Raw genomic sequence first — 12,839 nt, 5'->3', positions numbered from 1 at the left:
GCACTTTCCAGCTGATCCACCGTGCACCCATAATAATAATAATAATAATAATAATAGGCGACACAGTGGCGGAGCACAGTTCTAAGGTCCTGGGTTCACTCCAGTACCCGCCTGTGTGGAGTTTGCATGTTCTAACCGTGCCTGAGTGGGTTTTCCCTGGGCACTCCGGTTTCCTCCCACATCCCAAAAACATGCACTCTAAATTGCCCCGAAGTGTGATTGTGAGTGCGGCTGTTTGTATCGATGTGCCCTGCGATTGGCTGGAAACCAGTTCAAAGTGTACTTGATTTATTTTGTCAAGGCGCGACAGAAGGGGTGCAGACACCTTGTGGACATTGTAGTTCACAAATAGCGCATTCCCTCAGTCCACAAGAGCAAAAGGACTACAATTCCCAGCGTGCCTTTCTTTCTGCGGTTGTAGTCCAGTTGTTTTCCTGCTCAGACGCGGCTAGTTCAAGTTGCCATAGTACGGCGATGCATAATCTCAGTTGTTTTCTTTCAACCAAAAAATCGCGTAAGCGATACAGTATTGAAATATATTTTATATATCATCGGTGAGCAACGGTTTTGCGGTCGTCATGGCATTACATCTTTATTAGCTTGGCAAGCTTTTGGGGCGCTAGCTAGCACTTAGTGTTTATCACTTGTTGCTAATCAAGCGGAGCGTCAACAATGCCAGAGACGAGAGTTCAACGGGAGTACAGATGAATGTTTTTTTTAATAAATATTTTACTGCTCTTCGAGAACTTTGAAGTTGTTTAGTAGCAAAACCAAAGCCTTCCAATGTCGCGGTGGTGCTTTTCAATTCTTTTGTTATTGAGCGTTTTTTTTATAAATTCTGGTTACTAATCTGATTTCTTCAGTCGTTTGTCAAATCGTAATTACGAAATATGGACACATCCAGTGGGTCAGATTCGCACGGCAGGTTTTGTGAAGCCCACCGAAGACCTGCACGGGAAAGAGGCCGAGCCAGTGGGCGAGCAGGTGACGGCCGAACAGCTGACATCTCAGAGAAGATCAGCACATTGTGCAGCACTTTGCAGGTATTTTCATGCATGATTTGTAACGTTTTGCGGTGTGCAATTTTCAAATCAATTACTGTACAAATTTTCACTTTTTAAAAATTGCACACTGCACTGTAAACTGTGTGTCCCTTCGTCATTAGTTATAGGGATGAGAATTTTCGACTTTTTCAGACCAAAATGACCATTCTCGAGATAAGCGCAAATCCGTTGAGAAAATTTCAGGGGGTAGGGTATCGTGCGCCTGCCTCTCGGTGGTGGGCTCCGAGCTGCAAGTTCATATGCCGTTCTAACATGCTCTGTAGTGTAAATATTTGCATTTTGCGACATAAACATTAAAACTTGTTTGCGGCAGATTACTGGATTGGACAACAGAGTTATACATTATAACGATCCAATTGTGTTCTCGGTTCTCAGAAATCGCAGTGTAACTTGTTAGTTAGCCAAGTAATGGCGCGTGGGACTTCGATAGCGCGAACTGAGCGACGGTGTGTTCAAAGTTTTACGATGGCGAAAGTGTTAGAAAAAAAGGATGAAGATCGAGCGAGGGCAATTGACAAGGATGCTGGAATCAAAAACGGTTTCAGACGGGCATGGCTTGAAAAAAGTGTAACCGTGCAGATAGGACCGAAAACGGTATCAACATGTCTAACCGAACACATACAAAAAGTGGACATTCCCGGCAAAGTGCTGTGCACTCTGTGTTCCGAAAGGAGCAAAAAATATCCGTTACCTAACAACAATTGTGCCATACATGGCTGCAATAATAGAAATGAAGTGTTTGTGATAGCTGGTGTTGAGTTGCATCATTTTGAAGGAATTTTGGTCTGCTCTTCTTTTTAAAATTGTTTTCCCACAGTCATATATGTTTTGGAGCCTAAAGTGCCTCTTGAGGTCATCCCATAGCATTGCAAATAGATTTAAACAGGGACTTTGTCTTGGGTACTCAAAAATGTTCATTATTTTTAAAGCTTTCATAAGTGTACTTGCGCGTGGCACAATGCAGCAACTGTAAAGTGTTGGCCTCACAGTTCTGTGGATCCTGGTTCAATCCTGGCGCTACCTGTGTGGAATTTGCATGTTCTCCCCGTGCCTGCGTGGGTTTACTCCGGGCACCCTGGTTTCCTCCAACATCCCAAAAACATGCAACATTAATTGGACACTCTAAATTGAACCTAGGGTGTGATTGTGAATGCAACTGTTGTCTGTCTCCATGTGCCCTGTGAGTGGTTGGCAATGTGTTCAGGGTCTACCCCGCCCCCTGCCTGAAAATGGCTGGGATTGGCTCCAGCACTCCCACGCCCCTTGTGAGGATAAGCAACTCAGATAATGGATTGGCGTAAATTGATTATCATTCAGTCACTGATTTGGTTTGTAACGTAAGAAAGTAGGCACAAATGTTCACAATTGTTTTCCAAAGTAAACAAAGATGTTTGCAAATTTCCAATTTTGATTAAACACAAATATTATATAACAATTAGTTTGCTTTCACTGAGCACCACAAAAACCAGTGAATATTTACCATTGAGAGGCTTCAATCAGGATTAGGACAATTTTGAATTAAATAGTGTCTCTCAATAATTACTCGTTAAGCAAAAAAAAAAATTTAGTAATTGTTTAGTTGTAGTTGTTGGAGTAGGGGTCATTTGAAAGGAAGAGGTGTCTTAGGATATCTTGGAGGTGAAAAGAGTATCAGATAGAGTGATGAGGCTGAAATTTGAAATTGAGGGTGCTCTGTAAAATGTGATTAGTGGCTATGCCCCACAGGGAGGATGTGACCGAGAGTTAAAAGAGAAATTCTGGAAGGAACTAGATGAAGTAGTTCTGAGCATCCCAGACAACGAGAGAGTTGTGATTGGTGCAGATTGTACTGGACATGTTGGTGAAGGAAAGAGGGGTGATGAAGAAGTGATGGGTAAGTACAGCAGCCAGGAAAGGAACTTTGAAGGGCAGATGGTGGTGGACTTTGCAAAAAGGATGGAGATGGCGGAAGTGCACACTTTTTTCCAAAAGAGGCAGGAACATAGAGTGACCTACAAGAATGGAGGTAGAAGCATGCATGTGGATATATATATATATATATATATATATATATGTGTGTGTGCAGACGGTGTAATCTGAAGGAGGTTACTGACTGTAAAGTAGTGGTAGGGGAGAGTGTAGCTCGACAGCATAGGATGGTAGTATGTAGGATGATTCTGGTGGTGGGTAGGAAGATTAAGAAGACAAAGGTAGAGCAGAGAACCAGGTGGTGGAAGCTAAGAAAGGAAGAATGCTGTGAGGCCTTCCGGAAAGGGGTGAGACGGTCTCGATGGACAGGAGGAGCTCCCGGATGACTGGACTACTACAGCCAAGGTGATTAGAGAGACAGGCAGAATACTTGGTGTGTCTTCTGGTAGGAAAATGGAGAAGGAGACTTGGTGGTGGAACCCCAAAATACAGGAAGTCATACAAGGAAAGCGAAGAAGAAGAAGAAGTGGGACAGTGAGAGGACTGAGGAGAGGCGACAGGAATACATTGCGATGCAACGTAGGGCAAAGTTAAAGGTGGACATGGCTAAACAAGAGGCATATGACGACATGTACACCAGGTTGGACATGAAAGAAGGAGAAAAGGATCTCTACCGGTTGGCCAGACAGAGGGATAAAGATAGGAAGGATGTGCAGCCGGTAAGGGTGATTAAGAATAGACATGGAAAGGTCTTGACTGGTTCCAGTCGTGCGCTGAATAGATGGAAAGAATACTTTGAGAACTTTATGAATGAAGAAAATGAGAGAGAAGGAAGAGTGGAAGAGGCAAGTGTGAAGGACCCGGAAGTGGCAATGATTAGCAAGGGGAAAGTTCGAATGGCATTACAATGGATGAAAAATGGAAAGACATTTGGTCCTGATGACATACCAGTGGAGGTACGGAAGCAAATTCAAGAGGTGGCTGTGGAGTTTTCGACCAACTTATTCAACAGAATACTAGTGGGCAAGAAGATGCCTGAATAATGGAGGAAAAGTGTGCTAGTTCCCATTTTTAAGAACAAAGGCGACTTGCAGAGCTGTGGCGACTATAGAGGAATAAAGTTGATGAGCCACACAATGAAATAATGGGAAAGAGTAGTGGAGGCTAGACTCAGGATAGAGGTAAGTATCTGCAAGCAACAGTATAGTTTCAACTTTTATGCCTAGAAAGACTACCACAGATGCATTATTTGCCTTGAGAATGCCAATTGAAAAGTACAGAGAAGGTCAGAAGGAGCTACATTGTTTCTTTGTGGACCTAGAGAAAGCCTATGACAGAGTACCAATAGAGGAACTGTGGTACTGCATGTGGAAGTCTGGTGTGGCGGAGAAATATGTTCAAATAGAACAGGACATGTATGAGGGCAGCAGAACAGTGGTGAGGTGTGCCTCTGTGTATCAGAAAAATTTAAGGTGAAGGTGGGATTGCATCAGGGATCAGCTCTGAGAGCCTTCCTGTTCGGTGTGGTAATGGATAGGCTGACAGATGAGGTTAGACTGGAATCCCCTTGGACCATGATGCTCGCAGATGATATTGTGATCTCCAGTGAAAGCAGGGAGCAGCTGGAAGATTAATTAGAAAGATGGAGACATGCACTGGAAAGGAGAGGAATGAAGATTAGCCGAAGTAAAACAGAGTGTGTGCGTGCATGAGGGGTGGAGGGGGAAGAGTGAGGCTAGAGGGAGAAGAGATAGCAAGAGTGGACGACTTCAAATACTTGGGGTCTTAACGGTACAAGCCGAAAGGAAAAGAAGAAGAAGAATTGTTTAGTTGTCAACCAATGGATTAAACGTTCTACCTTTATCTCCAGCATGACCTGATGGCTGGAGGTCCAGCTGCCAAATTAATTGTTCTATTAATCACAGCAAGTCATCCGGGCGATCACCTGACCACCACCCGGTTCGTGGTTTGCGGCGGTCGGATGCTGATCCTGCATTAAGGGGGGTATTAGATGGCTGCTAATCCATATTCAACCGGAAATCTTTTCTACGCCTATTCCCCACACACGTCTGGGTGGCCAGGTTTTTTTTTCGGCCACCCCAAGGTCACCGCCCATGCACAGTAGCATCATCGTGAATCAATGGATTTGTTTGTCTCTTTGTCAGGACACAAATCGGAACTTGAGTAAGGTGGACCAGATGCTGGGCCAATACAGAGAACAGACCATGGACCAGGCTGAGGCCATGGCTTTGGTGAGACACTTGTTCAGTCCATTTCCAGTCTAATGAAATTGTATTACACATAAGACAGATGTTTTTTATATAGCACAAGGCCAAGGTCATCTCATTTTTATTTGGGTACGCTCAGTTGTAACCTACTCTTGAAATCTAATATTGTGCTTCCTGAATTAAATGAGTACGCAAATTCAAAATTAGGCCCAAATCAGCCCTGTAAGTGTATTATCTTGCAAGTCTTGGCTCAGTCCTACCTCAAAGCAATTTGTTTGTTGCTTCAGCCATCTGTTTTCTGTTTTCTAGCTTCGGGATAACCTGGAAGAGTCCATCAGTCAGCTACAGGAGCAGAGGCTGAGCAGGACCAACGCTCACAGCAGTGCTTCTGCCTCCAGCCTGCATTCCAGTGACCTGGAATGTTGCCCTGGCTCAGGTACAAAGACTAAGCATCCAAAATGTTGTTTTGGATACTTTAATAGAGATTAAACAGGCAGAGTGATAAAGCAGAGTTTTCCATGGGACGTTTCTCTGTTCATTTATTTCCAATGTGACCACTGTATTAGTATTTTACAACATGCAATAATTGGTATTGCAGATGGCCAACATTTCTTACCAACTTCTCCACTGAAAGACTACACAGGAAGACCAGGGAGGAGGAGGAGGTCTCGCTCTGCAAGTGTTCGCTTCAAGAATGGCAGCTTGTTGGGAGAGGATGTAAGATCTGTTGAAGTGGCATTTGTGAAATACAAGTACTTTTTCAGATTGCAGTAACAAGGCAATTTACTGCTATTTTTAAATATCTTGGATTTTTATTTAAGATTTAAATCTGAGCAAAATGTGAGTAGAGCAGTATATCTTCATGTTTTACAAACATTGTCCTGCTTTTGTGTTTGCTGGTGTTATACAGTATTTATTACAACCATTATAGATTCACACTTTGCACCAGTCCTTGAGGGATCTGCGTTGTGACCAACAGAGACTGGCAGTGGACTTGGATCGAGAGATTATCAGGAGAAATAGGTAATATTTCATGTGTATATCAACATTAGAAAAAGTTTTGAAAACCGTCTCAATATCATATTTGCAAGTAGTGATGGCTTGTATCCAGTGAAGTACGTCACTGATGACATACTTCACCAAGTAATACCTGTAACTTGTTCATTTTTCTTGCATTCTGTTTCCTTTGTAAAAGTGCATATCATATCATATTGTGCACCAAAACCATTTGCTTTTTTTGATACCATGGTCATATTTTGACATGGTGATGATAAACTCGTTGCGTTCTTTCTCAAAAATAATGTCTGCACATCAATCTGCTCTTCAGAATCCCAGCGTAGATTGACAAATTTTAGAGCCACTGTTTGTTTCTCTTTGACCAGCAGGTGTCTCTCGTGTGCATCTGAACCGTCAAGAAATAAACCTTTTCTCATACCTCCGACCAGGAAACGTCACTGGCCTTTTTATCTGGCCATAACTTTGTTGCAAGAAGCACAAATGCATGAAAAAAAATACATGTATACACTCGCAGCCACTTCATGAGGTAGATTTCAATCAATTGAGTGACACAAGAACAGGGGAAGTTATTTGATAACTGTTAGAACAACTTCGGTTAAATGATTATGACGTTATTTGGGAGAGGGAAAAAAATCAAACAGCTTCAAGTATGATGCAGTCCAGTTCAACACCACATGAAAGTCATCGTTGAAAAAACTCTTTAAAAAAATGCTTCTGACATGGGTGATTGGTTCCAGCGTCTGCCTCACAGTTCTGAGGGCTGTGTTTCAAATCCCGGCCTCGCCTGTGTGGATTTTCTCTGGGCACGCTGGTTTCCTCCCATATCTCAAAAACACGCATGGTAACCTAAGAATCTAAATTTGCCACATGAGTGTGACTTTTTTTTTGGTGTGTGTTTGTTTGAATGTATCCTATGATTGACTGGCCAGTTCAGTTCAGACACCACCTCCTGCCCAAAGATAGCTGGGATGGGCTCCAGGACGAACCTTGTGAGGATAAGCAGCTCAGACAACAGATGAATGGATACTTCTGTCACTGATGGGATAGTAATTGACTCACCTGACAACAGTGCGGGTTCGGTTCCCACAGTCTTAATGTGAGTGAGTCCCAGAAAAAGCACTTGAAACTGTCGCTAGTTTACAAGATTTAACGAGATGAGGGACCTAGATTAGAAAGATACCGTAGTGGTATTTTGGAAAGCTACTGAAGGCCACATTGAAAAGTCACAAAGCCAATTTATCCCTCAACATAATTAAAATATTAAACATTAAACCTATTAAATGCATTCGTCTTAGTGCTGATGACTGGGTCAAATTGAGAATGTTTTAAATCAGTAGAAAGCAGAGTTTCTTTTTGGTGGTGTCAACATTTTCCCCATTATTTGTCTTATCTTGCCAGGGCTGATGTTGACACGAGGCTTGCAATAGAGAGCCTTTCTGATCACGTGACCCCTTCACAGCGACAGGACTCTGTAAGTGGTTTGTTTCTGCTTCAACTTGAAATCTGAAGGATTTCAGAAGAGTAGGAAGGCGTCCTGAATCAAATATCACCTCATGTTATAAAACAAAAGCAGACAGATTAATCATTTGCACATATTCTCAACTTCAGTTTGCGATTATCAGCAACAACACAAATTTCATTGCACACAGGACAAAACCGCAGTAAATTTAACTCACCACATTAGCTTTGCGGTGCAAATTTGCATACATTCCAGGAGTGGACTACTGCAAATACACATGACACCCACAGGATAACTTTACGCTACTTTATGACACCATCAAAACACATTACTGTAATGTCACTAATGCTGTATGTTGCCTCTAAGTGAGCTATTACAATTTCTACATGAGCCCCCATCAGTGATTTGTATTTGTTTCTACACATCTATTGATTTTGAAATACAGTGATACAAAATTAGGCTCCCATTGTCTGTTTATGCATTTTAAAAATAGTCTATAAGACCAAAGACCAAGATATTTATCACAAACTTACTGCTTAAGAAAGCCAACGTGTCTGCATTTTTCTCATACTGCAGATTTGTAGTCAAACACAGGGGGGCACTGTGTTGCTATATACTTTTTATTTTTTTTTCATCATACTGATCACCTGGGGATGAGCTCACATTTCGAACTTACAAGGCACCTACCAGTTCATTTATATCCCTCGCCTCTATAGTGTCCAAATGGGAAGGCGACAGGCCCACGGGTGAAGAGAAATAATATTCCCCCCCCTAAAAAACTAAGACTAGATAAACACATGAGAAAATGAACAGGCAATTAATCTATTTCATCATAAAAGGAGGCGAGGGGAAGCACAGGGCACATTTATTCCCCACCGATGGGCCCGCTGTGATGTGAATCAAATGGATGATGAGTCACTTGGGTAGATGTTATTGCTCGCAGCTGACAATTCATCACCATCGCCTGCTTCTAAAGGGTGGGATTGAGTGAGATCTGAAGGCTCGTACAAATCCACCATTATGCCAGTGGCTCGTTTGGAAGAAACGGGGAGTGTGGATGATGTCATAGTAAAGCACCTGTCATGTCACATTGTTGTTGCTGCAGTGCTCCTGTAACAACACACGTTTCTGACTTGTGTGTTTGTTTTGTTGGCTTTCGAGAGACACAAGGTCAATTTCAGTGAGAGAGAAGACACCATGACATCCAGACTACTGAACGCAGAAAAGGAAAAGTCCAAGGTGACTATACATTTTATTTCTCCTGCGTTCAATGTGCATTCTTCTGACAACGTTGAATAACATCATCACGCGTTCATTAGATGGAGCAGGAGCTGGAAAAAGTTCAAAATCTACTAGATCGGTCAGAGGACAGCAGAGTGTCGCTGGTTCAACAGGTTTGTATTGATTGAATCTGGATGGACTGTACTCTGCGTAAGTGTGACTGCACACATGGGAAACTCCACCAAAGAAAACTTAACAGCCTTCTGCCGTATCTGGGTGATGATTCACAGGTGGAGAATATGCGGGGTGAGCTGCAGAGGACCAGGAAAGAGAAAACAGAGCTTCAGAGGGTCCGGTTACAGCATGGTCGTGGCAACTATACAGGCAGGGAAGAGGGAAGATCACAAGGTACGTAATGTAGGTAATAATGATGAATAATGAAGGTGTCAGGAGTGTGATTAGGCAGTTTGGCTTATTTTATTGTTCCACTATTTAATTAATACATCTTTAATGAGTGTGTAATGAAAGGTCGGTAGATAGTTTATTTATCCTGTGAGGGAAGTATAAAATGATGGAGAATATATTGCGCAAAAGAGAGAACATTTCATTTTTACCACGCTATAGTGACACCATTATTTGTAAATATAGACCTTTATGAATTTAGTGAATTTAGTTTTATCCTAGACAAACACAAAAGTACAATAACGATTCCACCCAAAAAATGCTAAAAAATAATTTTCTTTGTATTTGCGTACAAGAAAAAAATGTCAATGCAAAAAGAAAGAAAAAAACAAAACAAAGAAATGGAAAATAGGGAACCAACCTTCACTGATTTTAGGAATATTTGGCGCATCAGGAACACATTAATCTCCCATTTTCGCTCAAAAGAGGTAAAACCCGCCAAGTAGCGACCAGATATTTTGGGGATTTTTTTAAAAACACATTTTAAAGCTATGTCAACCTCCCCAGTCTTATTAATCTTTCCCACACTCCTGTTAACCTCTTCTATACTTTCTATTCGCTTAAATTCCTTTTAAACGCTTAAACATACAGTAATGCACTTTATTAATTGTAATGTATCATCAGTGTGTTTTAAGTTTTAATGTGTTGGGCTCAGAAGAGTTTATTTTAACACCCAGAAAATTACAGTAATCCTGCGATATGATAAATGTTCTGCGCGACATTGAATATAAAAAAAAAAAAAAAATCCGCAAAGCACTGAATCCGTAACTGGCAAGCTGCGATATAGCAAGAACTCTACTTTTTCTGGTGTAAAAGCGACTAGAAAATGAAGAAGTTAAACCCCCTTTAACAAGCACAAAAATAAATGAACTGTTGACACCTACAGTTGTCAAGAGCTAAGTACATGTTGAACTTGTACCAAAATAATTTCCCGTCTCATTTATTTATTTAATGCGTACAGATGGTTCAGACATGGAAAACGAGGTCGCAGAACTCCGAGCACAACTGCGCAAGGCGTTGGCCAACAGTGAGGTTGAGGAACTGAAGAAGGCTTTGGACCGCAAGGAGAAAGAACGGATACAGCTGAGTATCCAGCTGGAGGTGTGTTCATCACACACACCGATTATGCAAAACCAACAACCAATCTTTTATGCCTGACGGGTAGCACGAAGCTCACATTGTGGTTTTGAAATATCAAAACACTCCTCAGTTGCATCGATGCTGTGACAAATGTGTTTTTATATAATTCTTTCATGCAAAGTTGAAACATTATTATAAAACATAAATCCCCGTTTAAGTACAGGTATTTAGATGTTTCATCAATAAAATGTTAGTAGAAAGTTCCACTTTTAATATCATTTTTTCTTTCTGTGAAGTTTCTTTGATTGAGCCTTTGCTTTCAAATGAATTGTCTGTTTAAATGTGAGTTGAATGTATTATCTAGGGCTTCATTCAACATAGATCAAACTATGCTTTATATTTGCAGTAATAAATAAACAAAATTGAAGTTGAGTGAAAGTGCTATGACTACATTTATTCCCAGTGAACTTGTTCTGTGACTAATCAGGCCGAGATTAACTGTCAGCACTACTCAACTCTGTATAAATGCTTAAACTTTAGAATTTACATGTCAAACTGCAAACTTCAAAGTGACTCCAGGTTGTTGTTCGGGATGTAAAATAATCCAACGTGCACAAGCATTTTGGGGCTGTGTTTTTGTCGCTCCTTTTCTTGAATTTCTGTTCCCCCCTCGCACTTCTGCAGCCTCCCACCACTTCTTTCAGACACTTAAACTTGCTTGTCCTTTGTTTATGTAAACAAAGGGATTGTCTGCAGACTTGGCACGGCGGGAGCAACAGCAAATGCTAATGCTTGAACAACTTAGAGACATCCAGGTAATTCTCAAACATTGATTGATTAAAATTATTTGATTAGTATTGTTTGTTTGAATTGTATGCAAAGACTGCAAGCATCATGAAGTGCTTTAATGCTGACTTTCATCTTCAGTGAGCGCTCCATTTTGACCGAGAGTTCGCTATATTGACCTTTAAACATTTCATTTTCGACTGAAGTGCCAAAGATTAGCTTGGTGAAAACACTGATTTAGATTTTGTATAAAGGATGAAAATACTGAATAAAAAATTGTTTCAATGCATTTATCTTGCCTTCCCTTCCAGACTCGAGGGCAGACTGAGAGGACTGAGACAGAGACTTTACTCCAGGAGAGCACAAGAAGCAGAGATGAACTGAAGGCCAAGGCCCAAAAGGCTGTGCGCCAATGGAGGGCAAAGTGCAATCGACTGCAGAAGGAGCTGGAGGAGGCGCGGGCCCACGTTCAGCTCCACACTGACAAGGCAGCACAGGTCAGACAAGGCAGACATTTGTTAAATGACAGCAGAAGTACTCATTCCTTTACATACTCTGCAAGTTTGTGCGTGACTGTGTGAAAATTAAAGATGGCCTCCCCAAGCTGGAGTAACTCACATTCATTATAAATACTTATGGAAGTTAGCATCAAACTAGAACGGGTATGAATCTATGCTAAATCAACGCACACATTCTGTTTTAATGCTTTAATGTTGCTGTACAACAACAAAATACAGTATTTTTCAGACTATAAGTCACAGTTTTTTTCATAGTTTGGCCACGGGTGCAATTTATTCTCCAGAGCGATTTATATGTGAAATTATCAACACATTATCACATCCATCCATCCTTTTTCCAAGTCGCTTATCGGTTATTTTCACACTGACAACCATAAGAGGGTACTCGCGGCCTGTGTAGCTGTACCTGCTACTTCTAAAAAAATCAGCATTTCAACATTAGCTGTAACTTATAACAACTGAGAAAGACTGAACAAAAATGCCATTGAAGAGAAAAACATCTGCAGATTATTTTAAATAATGTTATGATGCTGCTAACCGATGATGACAAAAGTACTTCTTGCCATGAATGCGACTTGTCATATGTCGTTAGATTAAGCTTCATGCAGGCGTTAAGACTTTCATTCGTTTATCATAAACGTAATTCAATTTGATTTGCCATCATGATGGTGCGATGGTGAACGGTTCTTGCCGACAAAGTTCAGTACTCCTCATATTTTTTTCTTTGAGCGACCTTTGTCTCAAACATTTTCATAATTACATAGTTGTTCCGACACGATCGGTGTTCGACTCGAAGCCTGTAGAGTACGGCAACCTCACTAGGACAAACTGTCTCTGCAACTTTGCGAGACCACAGCTTCCGGGTGAATCTGCCATGCAATTTTCCGGGAAGTCATTGGATGGCTCGACAAAGTATGGACTTCCGTGACAACCAAAACCATCCTGTCGGGATTCAGAAAGGCTGGAATAGGCTAGTTGTAACTGCAACCGACGATGAGTCTGACGTAAGCGACGTAGAAGAGGAAGCGGCGTGTTGTCTACCTCTGGAGTTGGCAAACTTGTTTAGAAGTGATACCGGGGATGAAGATTTCAGTGG

At 41.4% G+C, this 12,839-nt stretch overlaps 1 protein-coding gene across 5 annotated transcripts in view; it reads left to right on the top strand.

Moving 5' to 3' along the window:
- The first annotated feature begins 408 nt into the window (after positions 1 to 408).
- The window catches only part of LOC133496189 (centrosomal protein of 128 kDa-like), a 59,227-nt gene continuing 46,796 nt past the window's right edge, over positions 409 to 12,839 (top strand). For all 5 annotated transcript variants that reach the window (XR_009793736.1, XR_009793737.1, XM_061811444.1 and 2 more), the window contains exons 1-12: positions 409 to 1,043; positions 5,138 to 5,224; positions 5,510 to 5,636; positions 5,799 to 5,917; positions 6,132 to 6,223; positions 7,616 to 7,688; positions 8,838 to 8,915; positions 8,996 to 9,070; positions 9,188 to 9,305; positions 10,321 to 10,460; positions 11,183 to 11,254; positions 11,537 to 11,722. Coding sequence is in view for 3 of the 5 variants with exons in the window: in XM_061811444.1 (XP_061667428.1) it covers positions 891 to 1,043; positions 5,138 to 5,224; positions 5,510 to 5,636; positions 5,799 to 5,917; positions 6,132 to 6,223; positions 7,616 to 7,688; positions 8,838 to 8,915; positions 8,996 to 9,070; positions 9,188 to 9,305; positions 10,321 to 10,460; positions 11,183 to 11,254; positions 11,537 to 11,722 (1,320 nt within the window). In the remaining 2 variants the exon portion in view is untranslated. The remainder of the gene's footprint in view (positions 1,044 to 5,137; positions 5,225 to 5,509; positions 5,637 to 5,798; positions 5,918 to 6,131; positions 6,224 to 7,615; positions 7,689 to 8,837; positions 8,916 to 8,995; positions 9,071 to 9,187; positions 9,306 to 10,320; positions 10,461 to 11,182; positions 11,255 to 11,536; positions 11,723 to 12,839) is intronic.

The sequence above is a fragment of the Syngnathoides biaculeatus genome, chromosome 23 (genome assembly GCF_019802595.1).
Source record: "Syngnathoides biaculeatus isolate LvHL_M chromosome 23, ASM1980259v1, whole genome shotgun sequence".
NCBI classification, from domain to species: Eukaryota; Metazoa; Chordata; class Actinopteri; order Syngnathiformes; family Syngnathidae; genus Syngnathoides; species Syngnathoides biaculeatus.
Note: the sequence above shows the minus strand (reverse complement) of the source record. Positions and strands in the feature narration are given on the sequence as shown.